Here is a 24,453-nt window from a genome sequence, read left to right on the forward strand (position 1 = left end):
ATGTTTGAAAGATAAACAAAAAGCCACAACCTATGTCGAAACCACAGGATATGAATAGTATCCTTTATAGTTATCTAATTATTTATTAAATATATCAGTTTCGACATAAAATAATTAAAAAAAGTGGTAAACTATAAAGTGATTGCAAAACTAAAAAAAAAAAATTTACTGCTAAATAAATTGTCATATTGAAACTTATACTGATTTTAAATAAAAGTTAAAACTTTACGGTTCACTTAATCGTAACCTGTTTATATTTACAGAAAAAAATACACAATTAAAAACTTAAAATTAAATTGAAATCTTCTTTCTATCTTTATAAAAGGGAACACTGACTGACTGGCATTATCACTTCCTTATGTGTACTTATATGTCCACTCCTGTCTAGGGGTGCACTAAGAGAGGATTCCCGAAATTACCACGGGAATGGAAATTATCGGGACTTTCGTATTCTAGTTAAATTTTATGATAAATTTAAAATTAAAATATAAAAGAGCAAGCTAAACAAATACAACACAAAGTTTGCAAAGTTAAATGGTACGGTGAAATGCCTCACACCTGACTCCCATGAGTTACCATACCAAACCCAGCCCAGTATACTGACCAGCCTCTGCGAAACAGTACTGTGTGACCCTGCTTTTTATACGATGGGGTGTGCACACAACATCGGTCCCTATACACATAAGCATTCAGTTTTATTTTGAACTTTTAAATGTATAATGAGAAAACATTAGTGACTGGATGACATAGACAGATATGAGTCTTATCCTTTCTCTTGGACATACAGCTTCCATCGAATCATCAACAACACATACACTTTTCACGTTTTTATTCATAACATCACGTCCATATCCTTTGCGGGATAGACAGAGACAACAGTCCTGCAAAGACTGATAGACCACGTTCAGCAGTGACAGGTTGCTTGCCCATTGCCTAAAAGAAGAATCCCAAGTTTGTCAGCATATCCCTTAGTCGCCTTTGACGACATCCATGGGAATGAGATGGAGTGGTCATATTTGTTTTTTTGATTGCCGGTAACCACACGGCATACATAATAAACAAGATCAGTCATGGAAATTGATAGATAAGATTAGGTTGCTAGCTATTGTATATTATATTGCTAAAATAAGTAGCAAGTATAGTCATTAAAGTGAAGCTAATATCTAATTTTCCCTTTTAGTAAATGTTCGCAATTAAGTACATGTCAAATGATTGGCCCCAAACATATTTATTGAAAAATACTATTATAACAATTAAAACCAATTAAACGGAGATAGTCAACTGCTTAAAAATAATAAAACCAATGATGCTACTTACGAAAAATCAAAGTACAATTCATCAGTATTAACGTTTTCTTGAGCCACATCATATGCTTTCTTGTAAAGCACTCCTTTAGTCTCGTGTTGAAGGATGCTTTGAATGATATCCGTGCATTGGTAGCGGTAGAGATCTGTACCATATGTTTTGAGAAACGCCACTATGGAGATGAGAAGATCTTTGTCCAACGGCTGAAAAAAGGTTAAAATATGTTTATCATGAATTGACAAAGTGGAAAGAAAAAATGTGGGACAGTGGAATACAGGTCTTAAATCGCATCACAGCTTATATACGCAGAGATAAAATATAATCTTTTCGTATAGTTTTCGGTACTTATGTCTTCCTTATAGGCGACTATATAGTCGCCTTACAGTCCTATGACTGTAAGAGAAAAAAATGAAATAATTGTTTCCTAATTCCGGGAAGGTTGCGAATCCCATACAGTGATCCCACACACAGCGAAATGTCTTAGAATGCTATCTCTCATAACGATGTCCCATTGTTTGTCACGGTGAGAAGTTTCTACAGTCCGTGAGCAACCTCAACGTTCATATTCCCTCTAACTTTAACTGTAAGGTAATAATAAAATTGGCAAAATGAATATTAATACTTACATGTGCTACAATATAGTTTTCGTAATTCTGCAAATCATATATCACATCGGCCTGACCAGTCAGTCTCACTTTATTGCCAAGGAACCTCAAATCTAAAAACAACCTATTAAACAATGCATAGTTGTCATCGACATTATGTGTGTTTTCCAAGTGATAGCCAATAAAGAAGGCTATATACCCATCATCTACTATATCCACAGTTGTATCACTAGGGTTATTGTATTGGTAACTCTTCAAAAAGTCACTATGCCACTTGTGTTTTTCCTCATCTGTCGAACAACCTTTCAAATAATCCAGGATAATCTCATGCGTTTCATATTTATACACCTTGTGGTCTTTATCATAACATTCATTGATTAAAGATTTGTTTTTCAGTTTCCTCAATATAGATTGCACCTCTATTTCATTTCGGTGCCACAGTTTGCTCAGTACTTTAGCCGATACTTTGGTGTTATCGGGTAATATTGTCAACATTTTGAACAGATTAAAAGTATCATTTTCCAATGAGCTCAAACAGAACTTCATTACTTTCTCCGGTTTTTGGGGTTTCTCATTATTGAAAATCCTGTAAAATGTTTAGGTTTTTATAAAACATCAATGTTTACGCAATATAATATCAGATACTTTGTTTGACAAAATAATCAACTTATTCAAATATGACTCTTCAAAATATACTTACGAAAAGAAAGTTTTCTTCTCAATATTATTTATATAGTGCTTCCATAAGGGCGTTCCAGTGTCAGTCAAACTCTCTCTATTTTCGGCTAATTGGGCACCAATTAGTGCCAAATGGAATGGACTCTTCCCTTTGCACGCCTCTTGTAACTTTTTAGCCTGTCTTGGCAGTTGTGTAACGGGAACCCTGAGGCAGCTGGCGAAAAGGGCGAGGATTTCATTGTCGTTTAGATGGTTATCAATCTGGGAATATAATAAGTTTTATTAAAATACTAGCTTTTGCTCTCGTGGTTATTTAATTAATTTTATAATGATATTGCTATTAAACTAAAAAATATATATGAGGCACAGATTGAGCTAGACTCGAAGTAAGTTCGAGACTTGTGTTTAAACATCCAAGACCCAGGCCAATTACGAAAATTCGTTTGTAATCATGAACTGATCAGTATTTGAACCCGGGATTTCCTGTGTCACAGACAAGCGCATTACCGCTGCGCTACAACGAATGTATAAAGAGCAGTAAAATTGACAACTAGATTATACATATGGTCGATAGTGCATAGTTGAAAGCCTCCTAATGTTGAGAAAAAATAAAAACTCAAAAATTTTTTGTTGGCATGACTGCAACATCCTTAAATCTAACATAATCTCTCATGCTATATGATTAAGTTGTCCTCTAACATTTTAAAACTGTAACCAACCGATATTTAAGCAATAAGATAAATAAAAACCTAATTTTAACTTACACTAATAACTTCAGCATCAAGGTTCCCATAGACACTCTTTTCCCTTGTAGTGATGAGAATTTTACATCCAATATCGAACGCGTCAACACACCCGCGTTCGTTCACTTCATCCAGAACAAGCAATGACCCGCTCAGTACTGGATTACTGAATATTTCTTTGAGCACATCCCTCGATTCTTCCCAGGACCTTTCGTAGCCGGATATGGAGGTATCGCCTATTGAGCTAATACTGGGTATAGATATCGACGAATTAAGGCTATAAGAAGGAAGTGATGTTTTGCGTTGTAATCTGAAACAAAAAGATGATGATTTGATGGTGTAAGATATAGCACAATATGATACTTTGAAAAGTCTCATGGATGTCGTCACATCGTAACAGGCGACTAAGGGAATAGGCGCACATTCATTCAGTGCAAGCTCCCATGCTGGTTTAGTACTTACATATATAACTATGATTTCCAAGAAAAGGCGTATACTCGTAATACGCCATTTTTATTATAGATTTAACAACAGCGACGAGTATGTAAAGGCTGTTATTCGTTTGGAAAAATGTAGGTCGTAAGTATGAATATAATATAGAATAGTATTCTTGTTCTATTAAGGTTTCAAATGGTGGTATGTACTCACTTGTTCTGCAAAGCTGTAATATCGTAATCATTTTTGCAATTACTACAATTCAGCCAGAATACTTTTCCGTTGAAGCTGTCGCTAACTAAATCTGGGTTGTTTCTGATAACACTGATGGCTATGGTTGTCTTCCCCGAACCTATGGTGCCAAGTAGGACTAAGGCTTTGTGACGTGACAGTTTCTTTAAGTCGTGTAATACGTTTTTTTCCTGGAAATAAAGAAAATGAAATACTAAAGGTTATTTGAAGAAGGAATTACTATCGTCAACGTGCGTTCCTTCTGGTTGCGTCTTCGTTTGGACCGAGTGAGACGACCACGATCTTGGATTGGGTAAATCAGGTTTTTACACAAATGCGAATCCTTGCTGATTTCCGCAACCTTGGCAGGAGCGATATTATTCCACAGTAAAGTATCACTAACATTAAGATATCAGTAATTGGGAAAATCCAATACTCTTAGTATATTTATCTTGTCGAGACTATCTTCCTTTCTGGTTTTCAGTATATCATTGTTTAGAGACTTAGCAAATTGCATTCTAAAAATTAACCACAAATAATAAATAATAATAAATAGCGACCGTAGCCAAAAGTATGTTTTTCAAGCAAATAAAACTTAATAACTTGGCTTTAGAAGAACATTCTGCCGTGCAGACGGAGCAATAACCCGCAGGTTTTCAGTCACTCGGTGATCATCCGTGGTAACACGATTCAAAACGTCCGAGATAAAGTAAAGGTACGTTACGTTGGCGTTTAATACCTGTATTATTTATGAATAGTATGTTGCAACGCGTAAGAAATCAGTTAAACTATAAACTTACCACTAAAGGTCTGCGCACATAATACTGCGGTAATCTCGGCACATCTCCCTTACTAAGGTTATCTTCGATACTGGTGTTTAGGACGTCGGTATTGGTGTCCCCTGACAGTAGGGTCCATAGCCATTCGTAGTCCTTCTTCAAACAGTCCAAAAACGCCTGAAAAGCATTGTCAGTGCTGTTCTCTATGAGATCCAATAAATGTTTTGTTTTTTCTATGCGGCTTGGCTGAAATAAAAAGAAATTGATACTTGAAGTGCAAGACCAAATAAATCACCAATAAATACATATGGGTTAACTTTGTTAAAGATATACCTGAGCTACTCAAAGCCAGGATTTGTTGAAACTTGTAGGTATTTCGATGAACATAAGTTTGCACACTCACCTTGTAACATACATTGGTGTAAACGAGGGTCTAGACTAGACCATGAATTACCTTCTTGCCTACATATATAAAAATAAATAAACATTTAAAAATTAATGTGTCTTCCGTTCACATATACTCTAAACCATTACCCTAAAAACTTCACTAATAGCAAAAACTACCTTGTCGATAATGGACATGTATAGGTTTTTTAACATACTTGTGATAAAATTTAGAGTAATTAACACAATGAACAACAATTAAGTGTTTTCGGCGAGCAAGGTTTATTATGAGCTCATCAATAGACGATATCTAGAGACTTGTATGTTCGAAGGTTTCTACTATCACGGGTCTGCTGGAAGAGATTTCTTTTGTATTAAGCAGAACCTCTGGTATTATGTTTCTTGTGTTTATCATTCTCGACGTTTTATGTGTACATAAATTAATAAATAAACAGATCACGTCCATATCCCTCAAGAGGTAGACAAAGCCAACAATCTCGAAAAGACTGAGAAGCGACGTTTAGCTGTGTGGTTCCATGATGGAATTGAAAACAACGGGTTTCAGTATCTAAAACATTAATGTGAATTGATAAATCACGACAACTTAGGCAAATCTTTTATACCTATGAGAAGACCAAATAATAAAAAAAATTGTTATAGGTATTCAACGGTACCAATGAAATTTAATTGCAAGGTTTAATTTAATTTGACCAGTTCCCTATAAAAAAAAACCTTTTTTCCATAGAAGCGGCATGACGGCCATTAACCAACGACCAATTCTGCATGTCTAACCAAGATCCAAAACGGGTTTGGTTACTCTGCAAAGATTGGTGAGGTCAGACAAGAGTAGCTTCTTGTAAAAACCTGACTCACCCAATTCAGGATAATATCTAAAGGTGCATCCTGGGGTTTTCTCCAGGAGGTGAATGTAAAACTGGTATTAATGCCAGGAAGAAAATGGGGTCTTACCAAAGTTTCCATTAGTTCCATATCGTCCACCGTGATTGTGCCACTAGTAAGCAGCTGGTCGATGACGTCGGCCACCTCCAGGTCCTGTAAGATGGCCGTCCTGTTGCTTTGCAGCAACAACTTCTTCCGATAATCCATTTTTAGCTGATAGTTTCATCTGGAACCAAAATAATACTGATATTGAAGTATTTATTTAAACTTTATTGCACAAAAAACAAAAATATACAAAAGGCGGACTTAATGCCGTTTGGCATTCTCTACCAGTCAACCAGCTGACCAAACAGAAAAAACTTTAAGTTGGTGGTGCGATAAAGTGCACATTCATACTGACAAAATACATACATTACAAAAAAAAATGCGTAAATACATACATGACACTATAAATACATATACATACATAAAATATCAAAGTACCCTGAATGGAATTCTATGACGCGGCATTAAAGGCGAATTTGCAGTGAATCTGGGTAGATTGAAGTGCTGTTGTACCAGCATTTATCAACGAGCATCATTCAGTTTCTCACCGAAAATTTCGAGAAACTGACAAACTTCATCTTTTCACTAGTATAGTTGGGCGTTGTCCGTCGTTCAATAACAAAGAATATTGCTAATTATTCGACTTTCATATAAAAAGACTAAAGAAAAACATGGCATAAGGCATAAGTTTCGTGATAGTTTAATTGTGTATTGAGGAACTAGGGACAAGTCAAAGTCCGGTGCTTCTGACCTGCTTTTAGTGTCCATGGGCCTTTAATGTTTAATGTTGGACCGTTGAGTGCAGTCTTAACTTAAAACTTAATTTTTTTTCGCGGTAGTATCATATAGCATCCATTATGTAAAACAAGGAAGTAACCAGGGGACATAGCTGGTAACGAATATTAAATTCGTGTACAGACCATGATAAACATCACTGATGTCGTCATGCTATCAAATTGACGATCGGCAAGTAGGCTGATAAATAGTTTCGTCAAATGTAAGCAATCACATGGCATTGTATTTATTATAATGGCGAATATAGTCATTCGGTTCCTATTCCATAATTCTCCTTCACTCCTAACTCCTTGCTCAACATTTATAAATATGCTACCCGTGCTAATTAGAGAGCCGTGTGTTATTTGTCATATCCTACTAATATTACAAATGCGAAAGTTTGTATGTCAGGATGTCAGTATGGATGTTTGTTACTCTTTCACGCAAAAACTACTAAATCGATTACGATGAAATTTGGTATGTAGCTGAATACCCAGAATAACATAAACGCTACTTTATAACTCGAAGTTCCCGCGGGGTTGATAGGGTTTCCATGCGGACGAAGTCGCGGGCGGCCACTAGTTTCAAAATAATGCGTAAAAGTAAAATAAACCTGTGTAAAGTTGGTCAAATTTGTGATTTACCTTATATCTCATCCATATAGAAGAAATAAGTAATATTTTTTATAAACACTTTATTTTTTTACAAATTTATGAGTTTTGTCACTTCACTATAAATTCAGATACCTGTTCCAATTAAAATTCACTATTATACAAATATTTTACACAATTAAACTTTAATACACATATTTCGACCAACAAGATAACGCTACTAGGTATGCGAACCGTTTGACTGACGAAGCGTTGCCTTACTACTACATAAATTATTCACACTGAGATAACACGACCTTGCGGATCCGTGCCACCTACATTTCAAGACAAGTAAATATCCAAAATATACTTAGGTACTTCACAATGTCAACGACCTAAGTGTTACGGCCAAGGCTGATTTATGACTAACTTGTTGGCTACGTAATTGCTATAGGAAGATGAATTTTGAATCTTTTTAGGTTGCAGACCAGTCTCATCCACTAAGTCATGACATGATCATCCTCTTGGTGTTTTATCCCGTGGCGTCTTTGCCTGGGAGAAGTCAATTGGTTTATTTACTTGGGGAAAATTTACGAAACTGATAAGTAGGTTAAGAAAACCTAAGACCTGCATTAACATGATTTGGTAGATTCCATAGCTACTGGCATTACAAAAATAAAATGCTCAGGTTGTTGTGTACTGTTACTATGAAACTAAATGAGCTGAGAAAAAAAAAAATAGGACAATCTACAGTGGTCCCATTATTGTCATCTGATTACGGAATTCAAGGCTTTTTCCTTCCACTTTGTCCAGTTGCCAGCATCTTCAGTTTTAAGACCATTGGCATGCATATTATCATGCATTTCATGACGGAAAGCTAGAATCTCTTTGGCTTTCCCTTTCTACCTAGACCCGGCGGAGGCTGCATAGCCAGAAAGTTACCAAGATAATCGGTAGGTTAGTACCAGTGTATCTAATAAATAATGATCGCGCTAACAGTAATTCGCCAGAAGTACCTAGAATCGCGAACTGTGACGTGGTCCAATCGTACACTTACCTTGGCGCTCTGATTTCGAATAGCGGTGGATGTATCGACGAGATAAAGCGAAGAATGGCAATCACAAGATCGGCAATGGACAGAATGAGAAAAGTATGGAGGAATCGTAGCATCACTAAGACCACAAAGACCAGACTGGTGCGCACGCTTATTTTCCCCATATTTTTGTACGCTGCTGAAACGTGGACATTGCGAGAAGTGGAAAGAAAAAAGATAGACGCCCTAGAGATGTGGTGCTGGAGGAGAATGCTTGGCGTGTCTTGGACAGAGTTCCGCACTAGCGTCTCGATACTCCAAGAGCTCGGTATTAAGCAGCGACTATTTCGCTTAGTACAATCTCGCATTTTGACATTCTTTGGACACGTTACAAGGAGAGGCAACCGATCCATAGAACGGCTTGTTGTCCAGGGTAAAGTGGAAGGCTCTCGACCGCGCGGGAGGTCACCCATGCGATGGACCGACCAAATAAAGTCTGTGATTGGCGTTTCACTCAACGAGTGCAGCAGGATGACTTCCAGCAGGGAGAAATGGAAAGCGGGACATCGTAAGGCGCACATTGGCGCCCGCCTCCAACACTACATGATGACCACGACCACTCTGTCAAGAGTGACACGACTAAGAAGAAGTACCAGTGTAGGCGGCTGTTGTTGGCTGCCGCGAGATACCGGAGTTTTTCACGCGGTTTTTCAAACACGACAACGTATCTCCGCACACCCTGCGTCAGCGCAGGATGACACTAGATCTTGCTTGTGCTGCTCTAGCGATTTCACACTCTCATATAACAGGACACGACTAACGAGGAATTTACGAGTATGGGCCTGCCCTTTTAGTATTTCTGACATCTATTTAATGGCAGATGACGCCTGCCGTCTAAAAATTATAAGGTTCAAAGAATTATAAAACATTCTAATCTTTGAATACCTTGTGGACTACAAAAATTATGCATTATTACTTAACTTATATCTAGAGAGCGTAATAGAGCGTCGATGGTCGAATCGGTCAGGTGCCTGGTTAATAAAGGCACAGATAGAAATCCCACCGTGGCCATGTACCAATGACTATATTCGAAGTTATGCACATTAGTTTGATGACTAACCGATGCTCTTACAGGGGGGGGAAAACATAGTGAGGAAACCTGCACATTCTGGCAACAGGATGTGTAACCATATGATCCTATACAAGTTAGGTTACAAATGTCGGTGGGGAGTCACTTCATGTAAAAACCTGACTCAACCAATCTAGGATCCATGGTCAAGCGCTTATTCCGGTCTCGTCTCAAGATTGATGAGGATGCAACCGTGACTATAGCCAGGAGGAAGAAGGATATTCTAAAATCTATTCATAGAAGGACTGTTACACAATTGAGTTTTGCATATTAGAATTCAAAAATAGTAAAGATTAAGGGTAAAAAAGAAAAAAAAACTACACAATAGGGATTAACATCTCAATGGCCAAGTAACATCCACTCAGCAAACTATTGTTTTCTTTTGTTACTCAGAAATTAGGAAATAATAATTATTGGTAAGAGGCTTTAATTCACTATTATTGTTTTCTTTTTAAAATTTCATCTTTTAAAAACTAAAACTTTTGAAACATTGTTATATTTTATCAGCATGGGTTGCTTCAGGTAAATCATTAACTATTATAACAAAAATTCTTTTCATAGAATGTAAAATGTATGACTTAAAAGTGCTGTTCAAGTGAAGTTCAGTTTAAAAGTGCTGACTATAAATTTGCTATGATGAGAGATATTCATCATCCTTCAATCATTTTTATCAGAAGGATAAAGATGAGACTGAACCTGAACCATGGATCCAAAACAGGTTAGGTTTACCTTGCAGAGGTCAGATGGGATTTGCTTCATGCAAAAACCCAACTCACCCAGTCCAGGATCCAGAGTCAAGGGCATATCCCCGGGCTACTTTCCAAAGAGGAGACGATGCAACTGGGACTAAAGCCAGGAGGAAGATCCCGAGCCCCGAGCATTGCTATAGGTATTGGTCAGCTGGTTGACTGGTAGAGAATGCCAAACGGCATTAAGTCCGCCTTTTGTACATTTTTTGTTTTTTTGTGTAATAAAGTTTAAATAAATAAATAAATAGGTAGTGCAACTAAAACTGGATATGAGTCGGTTTTCACTGATAATTCATTACGAGGTCTGCAGTATTCGAAGTAGGCAGCAGTAGTAATAGAATAATTTGGCTTCTATCAGTTATACTAGTTACAGTAGTAGTATAAAATTTTTCTTAAATATCCATCTTCATTGAAGCAGTTTAAAGTTACTGAGTCAAACCACTCCAGGTGGTCTGTTATAACATCTTCAGTCCAAAATGAGTCAATATCAGCTTTTTGCAATACAAACAAATATAAATACTTGTAAAAATAAATAAGAATAGTTTGTCATCGCGTTTGTACGATTAACTTACTGCCAAATGAGATTGTTACCTAGTAAGGCTTCAAAAGGAATCTCATTTCTTTTGTTACAAATCTAGCTTAATTCGAAACTATTATTTAGACGAAATTAACGCTATTTCCATAATTTATTATTATATAATGTGTATATTTTTTTAAAATAAGCTAACAATCGAAGTAACCGTCATGCTGAACTGGTTGAAATTGAGTTTATATGACTCAATTTAAAGTAAAATAAAGAAATGTTAATAAGTGCATTTTGTTAAAAAATAATACAATAAACTTGTTACCACATGTTTTACATAACTAAATGGTAGTAAATCTTTTGTTGTATTAGCAAGAGCTTTATGGATATAAGTACCTAACCGTTCTAGGATTTTCAAAATGAATAACTTACCCCCTGGTTCACTAACTTTAACCCTCCATAGTATACAGCAGCCACTTTTTTGCTTTGACACAAATAATTATTACTCACTACAATATTTCTCTCATATTTGTTAGCTGCAGCGATGCATTCAATCTTCAAAACAACAATGCAAAAATACAAAATGCACCATGCACGGAGCGCAGACGACAGACAAACGATGCAAGTTCGTGGTAGTTGTCGCTTTCGGTTCCTTCTTGTCTGTGTTGCCGCCTACTGTCATTTAAAGCGCGCTAAATTGAACTTAAAAACGCTATTTTCAAGATTGACGGAACGCGCTTTTTTTTTGTATATATGTACTGTATAGTTATTACATATGTTATTAATTACACCTTAAAAAATATTAAATATTAATTATTCAGTAGTAACAAAAATGCGCATATGGTTTGTTACAGCTTTAGTTACCTATATAATATCCAGCTTGGTGGCGTCACAGAAATATATATTTGGCCGAGCGAGCGACGCGAGTGAGATCTACTCTTAGAGTCTACCAATAAACTTGGAGCTTGACAATACATTTTTTTGGAAGTATGTTTGCAAAACGTTATCGCAACCTTCGAACTGTTGGTCTTGTAGGGACATTAAGCGTGTGCGGGATGTAGAGCGACTGAGCCAGTTGTTCCCCGCGCGTCATGAGCTGTAGGCATGCCAATTGCATAAACTAGTTTTAACTTATACGAAACATTGTAAGTTGTAAATCTGTTTTTGAATTGTGTGCAAAATAATATATCCGAACTTTCGTGCAGTTCACACATTCACTAGTTTCATTGAACATTCCTTATTTACATGTACATTGGAGTCAAGTTTAGCGAACATAAACATTCCAAACAGTCCGATTTTTATGTACGAACTGTCAATTTAATTTTTAAGTTCGTGGGTCATTAAAATTGGTTGAGAAGTTTATCGGATAACCACAATTTTATAAAAAATAATGGATCGCGAGTTCTAAGTTCCCAGCGAACGACTAATAAGTGTTAATGTAGCCTGGTGTGTGATGTGACGGCCTCTGAATCGTTTGGCTGGCAACACTGACAATCAGTCGCTGGTCGTTAGTCGGCCGAACGCTGCACTAGTTTTGGTCGACACCGCCTGTTCGAGTCGATACGATCCAGGTCGTACAACGTTGGCGGCATGCTGTACGAGTCTTTAGTCCATAGCCATTAAATGTCTCCACTGCTGAGTATGATGATGAACTTATGAAAATTATTCTTGTCATAGTATTTTTAAATAAAAATAAATACGAACAAGTAGTCAAATAAATAGCACAAAATGGTTGAAAAACGCCTTCGCCTTTTCCTATGAACTATTACCATAATAGCCAAAACAGCGCTACATGTGCTAAGGTGGCAATACTGTTTCTTGTTTGTTTGAGCGCGATAGAAATGAAGTTCGTGCTCATGCACCGTATTGCATTTCCTATGCATTCATTCATTTCATTCTTCTTGTTCATTTCTTGTTTCTTGTTCTCGTCTCACGTTCTTTCATTGACTGGTTCATTCAAGTTCATTTCATTCATTCAATTTGTCAAAATAAGCTTAGAGTATTGACTATTGACTTAAAAATAAGACATCGAATCGATGAATCGTATCCATCCATTATTAACAAAGTAAAAGTAATTATCGAAAAACAATAAGGAAAATAGTTACAAATACAAATTATCTTTATTATCCATAAAAGTACATATTTAGTAGAAACATACATTATACTTAAATATGTTGAGCAAAGGCGGACTTATCGCTTTGCAATCTCTTCCAGCCAACCTTTGGGTAGAAAGGTAAAAACACATAAATAGAGAAAACTTGATTTTCTATTGTTTGCAACCATATAACAACATGCAAGTATGATGTTAGTTATGTGGCGACATCTATACGCCACAAGTCACAAAATCACGTGACGCTCCCGCTACAGGTGCTAATGGAACATGTTTTTTAAACTATGAAACTTTTTTCATCATTCATCAACATCATTCGCACATTCTCAAAGACTGTTATATAGTGTGATAAGCATTAAGTCCGCCTATTGTTTTCAAATTGTAATAGTTACAATTAAGAACAAACAAATAAATTAGTTCGAATTTTCCTTACCACTAACGTTGAATCCACGGGTCACGGATGGTAGGTCTCTCAGACTAAGACACCTTCACGAAGATTTCATTTTTTCCAAAATGCAGACGCAAAAAATCTCTAAATGTTTCGATATCCCTCCCTCTCCCTCTTTTTGTAATTGGTGTAATTAGAAAGATATTGAGGGTAATGAAAAATCTGTTTCTTTCTAATTGGAACAAAGTGGAACAAAGTGTTCGGGTAAAAATAGATCCATTGAGGTAATTTTTCCATTCTGAATTATTATTAAAGTTTGGAGTTTGCTTCAGAAAACTCAGAAGATGAAACGTTTGTTCCAAGTTTCACAGATTCGAATCCTATCGCAGCTGTGAACCAACGTGCAAATGATTACATATAGAGACATCTGTTGGATTTAATGTAAATTCGTAAGCATACATACGTTCATAAGTTCAAAACATTGCAACAACAAATTGATGTTGTCTGAAACCGTAAGATAGCGCTATAATTTTACCACTTTACAAAAGGCGGTTTCAGGGTTTATTGTATCACTAGCTTTCCGCCCGCGGCTTCGCCCACGTGTAATTCGGTTATATATAGCGTTTTTTAATGATCTCGACAGGGCTTTTTCTTCCACAGGCTGAAATCTTGTTACAACTGGAATTAAATATAGCCTGTGTTACTCAGGGATGATGTAGCTTTCTAATGGTGAATGTTTGAAATCGATTCAGTAGTTTCGGAGTTTATCGATTACATGTGTAAACAAACAAACATATAAAAAAATAGATTGTTCCTCTTTATAATATTAGTATACATACAAATCTATATAGAAAAAGTAAAGCGAGACAAAATCATCGTCTCAAAAGAAAAAAAAAACAGGATTTATAGGACGAAGAGGCCTTACAGGATTTCCTTCTGTTTAAGTATTTGCGTCTGATAGTCATCATCCCATGTGAATGAGCTGATGATGGAAGGTACAACTCCTCAACGGTTAGGAGTTGAAAGAAAATTCTTATGAAGTTATACGTACATGTGAGGCTATTAGGTTGACCTGATAATAAAAAGTAAATCTCATTAACGTTAAGAATTTAGGTGAAAATGGATGCGGACAAATTTCGTCTCTTCACTTGTTTCCTTTTAGCTGTTTGTATGGGTAGTGTTAACACAAAATAGGGATTTAAAGGCGTGATGTTATTAATGTTATGCATGTATGTACATAATTATGTATGTTATTATGTATGTTAAAGAGACAACTGAAAGTTATCATACAAAGTCTTTTTTTTTAAGGATGGGAAATCATCAAATGACCTCTCTCGCTCTGGGTGGAACGGAAGGGAGTGTCAGACTTTTACTGACTAAAACCCACCTCGTTCCTTCAGTTGCCCTTTGCGTTCCGGGGCCACGGTATCTTGTTAGAACTTTCCCGCAGCCCCGGCTCAGTTTATCCCGTTTCCCCCCCTTGGGGGTTGACATTTCAAAAATCCCTTCTTAGTGCTCACTTATGTTACTAAAGGAACCTCTGTTCAAAATCTCAGACTCCTATACCGAGCGGTTTCGGCTGTGCGTTAATAAATCAGTCACCCAATCGCACCCCCTAAATCACGATTGGAGGGTAGTTTGAAAAAACTTATAATGTCAAACATATTTACTTGCCTATGTACGTGTTCATGCCAAGTTTCAAGTTTATAAACCCAAGGAATAAGATTTTTCATAGAAACGTTTTTACCCCTTTTCCCCCCCTTGGGGGTTGAATTTCCAAAAATCCTTTCTTAGTGCTCCCCTACATATCCCAAGGAACCTACATTCCAAATTTCAGCTGTCTACGACCAGTAGTTTCGACTGTGCGTTGTCTGTCAGTCAGTCACTCAGTAACGGAAGAGTTTTATATATATAGATTGTTTTGAAGAACTTTATTTCGGACTCATAACTTTTGTTAAGAGCATAACACGCCACAAATCAATTCACTTCCAAGGGCAAGTTAGACGAAGCGGTGATAAGAATACAGCAGTGTGTGAAATAAAATAATGAAGGCAAAAAATAAAATAAATATAATCTGTTTGTACGTACAGTGTCTGTATAAATACTTACGTACTTCAGTGTACGGCATACAAGTTGAACAAAATTCCAATCTATGGACGCTGCGCAGACTAATATATAAAATTGCTACTGCGCATCTCGGAAGTATCAAAGTCTAGGGTAGGGTAGGGTAGTTTACTCTACATAATTGCCGGGTACCTACTAAACATACTTTTTTCCGAAACTACTGCAAAGAGGAGTAGAGAGATAATATAGTTACAAAATAAACAGGCAGTTCTAATAATAAGGACAAAATAAATGTATTGTCATGATTAGCGAAAAATTAATATATTCATTACTTTATATATTTTATCCATACTACAGATGCCAATAATATTTTATCGATGTGAATATCGGACTATTTATTTACAATTAATTTTATTTATAGATTCAATGTTTAGACATGAACCATATTCAGGTAAAAGCAGATGTGTTATCACAAAAGTTATCCGCAAGATTTTGTAAGTAAACTTTTTTTAGGTTATGTCAATGGAGCTCTTGAATGGCGGTGTGTGGCGGATTTTAATAAGATTTATTGTAACCGATCTTGTTTTGACAACCACAATAGCGCGGGATTCTTAGCGGTATAATGGCGGCAAACGACATGTTTTGTGTGGTCTCTTCGGAGTCAAATGCTATTTGGCTATTTGCAATATCGCACCTGGATCGACCAATTTTTGGCGTTAGGTAAGCATAGTTTCTCATTGACTTGAAGATTAGTAGAAAAATAGTAGGTATGTATATATTCTGCTATTTTATCACAAAAATGGATTGGCTAAGGTGTTATTAAAATTCGAAAAGAAATTTACCAAAAAACAGTAGGTAGTTTTCAGTAACTTATTACAGTTGGGACTTGTCCTACACTATACTTTTACCACCCATGTAAATGTAAAAGTAAAGAAATGCTGACGAAAATGATTTATGTAAGTGTTGCTATCATTCGCATCGTCAAACACCAGTTTATTGGTTCATAAAATGTCTCGAGAAACTATATGCTTTACATAGTGTGTAGGTCACAGGCAAATTTAGAGTTAGTTATCTACATTATAGAGCGCGGTGTTATGTGAGTCAGAATTATAGTGATAATGGCGACTGCCCTAAATTCTAGAGATCTAAATTAAAACTCGCATAAACTTCAAAGTTAAAAATAAAAGTTAATTTTAGTGCATTATACAGCTACCAACTTAATATTGCTCGTGTACTTACATTGCCATTTATCATAAACTCTACGGGATAAGGTCTATGAAAGGTACCTGGTACCTAATACTTGTGTAAATCTTACATACTCGTAAGTATTAGGTACCAGCGTAAGCAACATTTAATTTCTATTAGGTTCGCACTTTGAGAAACAAAAGAAACTATACTGTCTCTATGGTCAGAGGCATATCCGATAGCGACGTAAGTGAGTTATGGTAATGCACCCATCTTCAGAAATAATACGGTACGTCTGAACTTGAAACACTTTAATCTTAAAGGGTTATAAACATAAACATGCCCACTTTCTAGTCACTAAAAGGCAATTGTTGTTAAATTTTACGGCATACTAAATAAAAATAAGGACTTTTGACTCGGATTACGGTTAAGTACCAACAGTATTGGAAATTGAAGGAGTGTTAGTGTTCCTGAGTAAGAGACTAAGGTATTTTGTTTACATCATATCTTATAACAAAAGTACAGATTTGATATGCAGGCAAGGTCCTTGTTTGGTAGTAACTTAAATTCTAACTATGTTAAAGTTTTCTTTAGTCTTAAAACATCGTACGTAACATTTTTTACTACTATTCATGTCTCCACGTTCTCGTGGGAAGTTCTGGAAAAAAGTAGCCTATATAACTATGTATATTGTTAACTTAATCAAAATCAGTCCAGAGGTTTAGCCCCGCAAGCGAACAAAAATGCAGACAGTCATGGAAAATGTGGAAGTATGGATGGATAGAAAATTATAGCACAAACTGATAGACAAGTATTAAACAAATACGGACTGATTAACTATAAATCTAGTTGTTTCTCGAGATATAAAGGACAACTGACGTAAATACTTGTATTATGGTCAAGAATTGTAGACAACATATCCTTTGCACATAATGAGGACATGTGAGGTAGGAATTCACGTAAAAGGGAACATTTCCTTATATAAGAATCTAATGATAGCATACGCGATTGACAGTCACACGGATAAGACCCTCAATAACCTATTCTTATTGAGTATAACATTTTTTATCTAAGTAAATTAAATATCCTTACTTAGCTTAGGTAAAAAAAGTCATGTATGCTAGTCTGCAGGCCTACGATTAATACTTTAGGTACTTAATAAAATATGTTTTTTAAAACAAGATTCTTTTGTTCGGAGATGGGGTAATTTGTCACTATTTTGATCTTAATCTATCATTAAGCTATAGAGCTGGACGTGGCCATTCAGATTTTTTGAGACTATAGTTAATGCGAAATTATATGTATGTGTATTATTTTTACTTGCGGTTCTCGTTCGTAATAAAAACCGACGCGTCTTTCCTGAACGTATATACAAACACACAAACCTCTATTACGTATAAATTTATCTTTTACGGGGTAGATAGAACTATATAAAACCAAAAGCTACACGACTAGAAGGTCACGTTTAGTCAGTGAGAGATAATGACAGGTTTCCAGCCCATCGGCTAAAAGAAGAATCCTAAGTTTCTACGCCTTGATTGACTTTTCCAATCTGCGTGGGAAAAAAAGCAAGTTTTTTTTGTTTTTAAATAGAAACAAGAATAATTTTATAATTCAGAACAAAATCGGACTTATTTGATTACCTATTGGAAACCATAACCAATAAGTAAATTAGGTTTTCGAATAAGATGAAAACGAACCACAATAGAGATCACGTTAGATGATATTACCGTGTTACTTCTCAAACAAACAAGGAATTACATTACAGTAATGGTCATAGAAACAGCCGATTTCGGAGCAAATGTAACTATCGAATCAAAGGTTCGAATGGTTTACACAGAAATTCGCTACCGAATATCTTCTATTTAATTTTATATCACAAGGCATTGTATTTATAATAATATGTCATCATTTATTATAGTAACGAAAACGCTAGAAAGTTTGAAATGAAAGAGATTTAGAAAAATTCAAGAAGTAAGTATTTTCTCCTGAACCACGGAAAATCTTTAAACCGAAACAAAACAATAAAAGCTTTTTTAAAATTGAAATTACGTAAACAATTTTATACTTCCATTAAAACCAATAATAACAAATGGGCTGATTTTGATCAAATTTTGTGTGGGTTTGGTTGATTAATAATTTTTTTTATCAATTAATTAGCAAATGTATGATACCTACTTTTAATGAAAATTTCCACGAGCACGAACCGCGGGCAAATACTTATCCACCGCTAAAATAAAGATGCGCCTGCGATACTACTATCTCACCTGTGCATATTGCAATATCTTGAACCAACCAGTCCCGTAAACAATGGCAGAACTAGCTCCAGCCTCTGAATCCGATCCGAATTCGCTCGCTTCGGTGTAACAACAATGGACACGTTAAGGTAAATGTCAATGTTTCGGAGTCCGGCCACGTCCGTGATTGGTCATTTCAGTATATCTCTGTTAGACGCCGGCCGAATCCCGAATGAATTACGGGAATTGTTTATATTTCGATGCGCTTCGCTGTTTTCGATAAAAAGCCGTATTGGTTGCTCCTTGGCCGTTGAATTGCAATTTTGTTCTTGTTATAAAACATTTAATATTTTTTGTCTTATCTTTTAGATTAGGCAGTTAGATACGTCCAATAAAAAAAGCCTTAATTAGATCTCATAATATGATGTTACTTATAATAACAAGAACTCCCAAATTAAGGGCTTACTATAACCAAAGACAACGCCATTTTCAAAATCGTAATCGTCTTAATTAACTATACAATGAAACAGGTAATCCTGCAATTATTTCAACAACTCGTAAACTAGATTTCCTAAGTGCTATGCTACTTTAGTAATTTACTACAAAGAATTGATTAGGTCCACAATAATTAAATCAGGCTCGTGGGTGTTCTAACTTAACGACTCCAACAATATTACCGATCTTTTCATAACAGCAATTTGTCATTTGTGGCTTAGTCATTGTATCAGCCATTAAGTAGGCTTATACGATTTAATTTTATACTTTCCCTCAAACATTGACGTCTAATCACCGCATAGGACAAGATAATCCCTAAATTTATTGACCATAACGTAGGTATAGTGTCGACGATAGAATTGATATGGTCAGATTTATAAAGAGTTTGGTGCTAATTAAATTATATTGAAATGCTATAAATTAAAGGGACAATGTTTGAAGGTGGGGTGGTCAGTTTGGGTGTTTACAATGCGTATTTGGGTTAAATAGTGGTCAGAAACTCACAACAGGGACCACCCCAATGTATGCTAGTGGTTCACAATAGAATTGGAATGAAGCAAGATGTTTGGGTCTGCGAGAATGTGCCCCGTAATTTATTGGGCCTATGTGATATTGTAAACGTGATGTTGAAGTAAACAGTAGGGCCACACGTTACTTTACGAGTATTACCAAGTAATATTAAAATGTTAAAAAAATATAAGATAGATCCAGAAGATAAAAGTAAATCCAAATTTAAAAAAAAATCAATGTTGTTTAATTATTAATATATAAGCATGTTTATCACCAAAGAGGATATAATTACTACTTTTCGTCAGGAGACAGTTGTTGATCAGGATGATCTTTGACCTTTTTGATAAAGGATAATCACCCATTAAGAAAAAACTTACCTATATTTGAAAAGTCCAATTTGTAGCTATACATAATTGCAGATTTCCACAAAATGTTAACACTTGTACTTTTAAACTGTGTCTCACCAACTTCAGAATCAATAAACACTTTCAGAAAGTCGAATTTCAATAAATACTTACACAACAAAAGATTTTCAGAAGACTTTGTACTACTCGAAACGTGTACTCGTAATGCCGAAGTCTATACGTGAATGTTTTGATGAATATTGAAAATTGTTGAATGAAAAGATAAATTATTATCTGCGATTCCCCCCTATTACCGCCACTGTTGAGCTTATCAAGGATGAGTCAGGTGTTGCAGTGATAGGTAAGTAGACTGCATGGCGACATACTGTTACGTTATCAAACAAATATTTATATCCTTGTTCATATTATTTGCTTCACGTATTAACGTACTTGAATAATAACAATACAAGACGTATGGACCAAGATTGTTGATAAGATAAAAGAAACGATGTCGGTGATCAATTCGAACCAAAAAAACCTATACTTTTTTGATAAAAATCCCGTGATTACACACCGATTTTTCATTTCACCGATGCATTGACTTCGTTATTAAAGTTTATTCATTCTGAAGTTCGACAGACTAAAGAACACCTCCGCATATTTTTCAATGATAAAAAGATGTAAATCAACGATTAAAATGTCCGCGTTGTGCACTTGAAGCCGAAAGTGTGCCGCCGGCAGACAATACGAACAAATTGAAAATAACAAACGATGTATAGTCGCGTTCGACTCGTAATTAGGGAATCGTTTTATAAAATGCCGTGGGTTATTCTCACGAGCTTCCATTGGGTACATGACGAGTCTAAAATTCTCGTGGACAAAGGAGTACGGTAGGGATGCCACTGCCAGGAGCGTAGGTAGCGCGGCCTTCCGTCAATATAGCAGACAGCGGGGCACTATTGTCACTGGGCCCTTTGTGCCACGAAGCACTGACCAAAAATCATTAATTTTGTATCACAAAGCAAGAACCCACAAATCGAAGGCCTGAAAAAAATTAGGTCCCATTCAGGACCGGTCACTGACATACGAACGGCCGTGGCTTGACTTCGATATTTCGATTTGAGTTTTAATTATAAGATTTTTATAGGTCGACCCAACCGACAAAGGTCCAAGGGTTTGATATGAAAACTAATGCGTGGAAAGTTATGCTCGGCGATTGCGTCAGATTTTAAAATGTAGCGAAACAATGAGCGACATGTAAAGGCGACTGAAGTTGTTTCATAAAGAAGTCTTTGTTTTTAGTACAGCGACGCATTTAACAAAGCACGTGTCCCGTGGTCACTCGAGAACCTATAAAACGAGAATAATGTGCTTTTTGTCGTCCGTGTGAGCCGCTGCTAGTGCATGCTACATAGAATTAACAGAAATTAAGCTAAGTTGTAACTAAACTAGTAAGTGACTGTACTGTAGTGGATGATTTGGTGGAAACGATTAAGTAAGTAGGTATGGTATCATGTTTCTTCTTGCTCATAGTACTCATCGCGATGAAAAATTTAGCCTTAGGTATTTTAAAGAAATAGCTATTTTCCACGGGGCTAAAATATTCTTCTGTAGAAGGTATGAAAGCTCACATGTTACTTCTGTATTTTCAATGATTTGTCTCTGTGCTACTAAACATAGACTAAACAGCACGTCGATTCGTGCTGTTATGGTGTAAATCATGAGCTCTTTTGTGATTAATGTCAACGTGGAAGCATAAAGATTCATATTTAGTGCAGCCACGACTATTCTAAATACCCGTGACAAAACTCGCTGGATTAACCGGGCCTATAAAATATGTTAAAAAATAAAACTTTCGGCTTACTGTTTACAGATCGTGTCTATAATTATTTGTTAAATCCCCACATAAATTAAAAATCATCCGATTTGACTACTCTTTAGGGTTCCATGTGAATTTGGTAAAAAGTAACTCAGAGTTCTCCTAGTGTTTTACTCACAATGGCATGGAATTGATTTTTAATATTGATGACATTGCAGAGACGCTAAATTAAACCACTTTATCAACAGATGATTTTAACAAATTTCTGATATTTGTAACTTATTTAAAGGTTTATAAATTTCGATATTGATTAACAAAATTTAAAACCCTTTAAAAACATTTACCTATCTTTGTATTATGAATATGGAGCAGAGCCAGAAGACAGGGCAACTAGTCCTAATCCCAAACCAGAATTGTAGTTCACATACTGAACCACCAAGTGATAAACGTGTCGCCGCATCTTAAAGTAGCTTTATCTCCAAAATATTTAAACAAACCATTCAACTATCAATAACATGTGGCGTAACAAATACGATTAAAACCGCTTTTATACCGAGAGCGGCGAGAGCCTACAGATGTTTGGGGTAAATTAAAAAGCGAAGAAAGAAAAAAAGCGAAGGTCCTTTGTATTCGCGAAATTCGCTTTATCTCGTAAACCGGAATCCCGAGCCCCTCCGAATAATGCTAATCATAATGGCATTACATTCATTCGTCAAGAGTCGGACTGATCCGGGATTCGTATTTTTTCCCGCCGATTCCAATGATTTTCTCATTACAAAACATTAATCTAATCAGAACGGAGGCATTTCTGTGTATTCTGTAATAGGATTTGCTAATTAATTATCCTAATGAATTTGCCGAATGAAAGCGGTTTTTTTTGTTTGTGCAGTTGTAATAAAAACTTTATGACTTACTCGAATTCGGTTTTATCATTTCTAATCTACCTGTTGAGATATTTAAGGTGGATCAATATAAGGCAGCGGAACATAGATCTTCCTCCTCTTTTAATGTCAGTCGATTAATAGGAAACGGTAACTTTAAAAAAATCATACACTTCATATTAATATACATATATCTGAATATTTTACTTATTACTCAATTTTTGTAGTCATAGGCATACTTGCTGTTTGTTACGAATCTACGTTGACAACAATTGCTACGATGTTGAATTTGTCTATCGTTCAAACAAATTCGTTACCTCTGTATGTATATGACTATGTATTTCTATGTAGTGATAAAATTCATTCTCACCCATATTATGTTTTTAATTATAAGTACTTTTGTAAAATATGCCAAAGACAAGAACTTTCTTATGTATCAAACTAAATGATGAGTCATTCTGCATACATTATCTATGCCACTGTAATAAACTGTAAATTTTTGCAAGTCGAGGTAATAAAATGTGGTTACAAAATAATGCACATTTGGCGGCCACATCCCCAGATAACTGCAACAATACAAGCTTAATGGCGACGTTACAAAGTGCCACCATTAGCACAACTGATACACAATATTTTGACGTTTACTGCTTCCAAATATGTATAGCTCTTTAGGGAGTTCCACACAGAGGCAGAACAAAGTGTACGGCAGACAGTTTCGAAGATCGATTCGATTTATGCGTTTTTTGCCAAATAACAATAGGGTCCTATTTATTGACAGATAATGGCAGGGAACAGTTGGCGGGAAGCTAACTTGTAATGTGGTTAGTTATGGTGATCAGAATCACATGTTCGATTCATTTAATTTCATAAAGCACAATAATGATGTGATTTTGAATGACTGAATATAGTAGGAAATTGGAAAAATTAATTTTTGTTGTATCTTTTTAAACTACTCAAATTTTAGTAAGGGTTTTTTATAGTCTTACAAATAAAAGAGTCCTTGCAATTCGTTTCCCTACAGTACAGTACAGTGCCCAAAAGGTTGTCGTTCGTTTTTGGGTTAGCTTTGGTTGGCTTACAACCACAATGAGTTGATTTAAAAATCTGTTTTTACACACTTTTTATTACTGTTTTGCATATAAGTAAGTATAGTTGCATTTTATAAAAAAATTATAGCTAATGTGACAACAAAGAAATATTAAACAAACCAAGTACTTACCGAACTCGACAAGAACTCAACGCAGAATAATCTACTAACTCTATTCATTCATGAATTTCCTTCTTATCTCCACATACTGCGTATGCATTTTATCTAACAATAGAAGTATGTGAATGTATTGAAAATAATATTTCTCACTGATCATGTTATCATTTGTGAAGGACTTTCCTTGACCCTAAATATAGAACAAAAAGTATGAATTGTGTCACATGGAACACCTCATTTGATTATCTTATCATTTCATACATTTAATATCACGCATTGATGTTGAAAATTAAAAGTAACAGTAATAATATAT

At 35.6% G+C, this 24,453-nt stretch overlaps 1 protein-coding gene across 4 annotated transcripts in view; it reads right to left on the minus strand.

The window, feature by feature from the left end:
- Positions 1–24,174, minus strand: part of LOC106136964 (apoptotic protease-activating factor 1) — a 35,802-nt gene extending 11,628 nt beyond the window's left edge. Inside the window, exons 1-9 of one of the 4 annotated variants that reach the window (XM_060945384.1) lie at positions 24,156–24,174; positions 6,130–6,286; positions 4,798–5,022; positions 3,980–4,188; positions 3,353–3,641; positions 2,611–2,849; positions 1,932–2,496; positions 1,318–1,508; positions 605–673 (exon numbers count right to left, since the gene is read on the minus strand). In XM_060945384.1, the coding sequence (XP_060801367.1) occupies positions 605–673; positions 1,318–1,508; positions 1,932–2,496; positions 2,611–2,849; positions 3,353–3,641; positions 3,980–4,188; positions 4,798–5,022; positions 6,130–6,267 (1,925 nt within the window). In that variant the 5' untranslated portion in view covers positions 6,268–6,286; positions 24,156–24,174. Of the gene's footprint in view, positions 1–604; positions 674–1,317; positions 1,509–1,931; positions 2,497–2,610; positions 2,850–3,352; positions 3,642–3,979; positions 4,189–4,797; positions 5,023–6,129; positions 6,287–11,335; positions 11,508–20,269; positions 20,489–24,155 lie in introns of those variants that run through there. The other 3 variants (XM_013337684.2, XM_013337675.2, XM_060945385.1) reach the window with 3 other exon arrangements.
- Positions 24,175–24,453: the final 279 nt, after the last annotated feature.

Source organism: Amyelois transitella, chromosome 8, assembly GCF_032362555.1.
Source record: "Amyelois transitella isolate CPQ chromosome 8, ilAmyTran1.1, whole genome shotgun sequence".
Taxonomy (NCBI): domain Eukaryota; kingdom Metazoa; phylum Arthropoda; class Insecta; order Lepidoptera; family Pyralidae; genus Amyelois; species Amyelois transitella.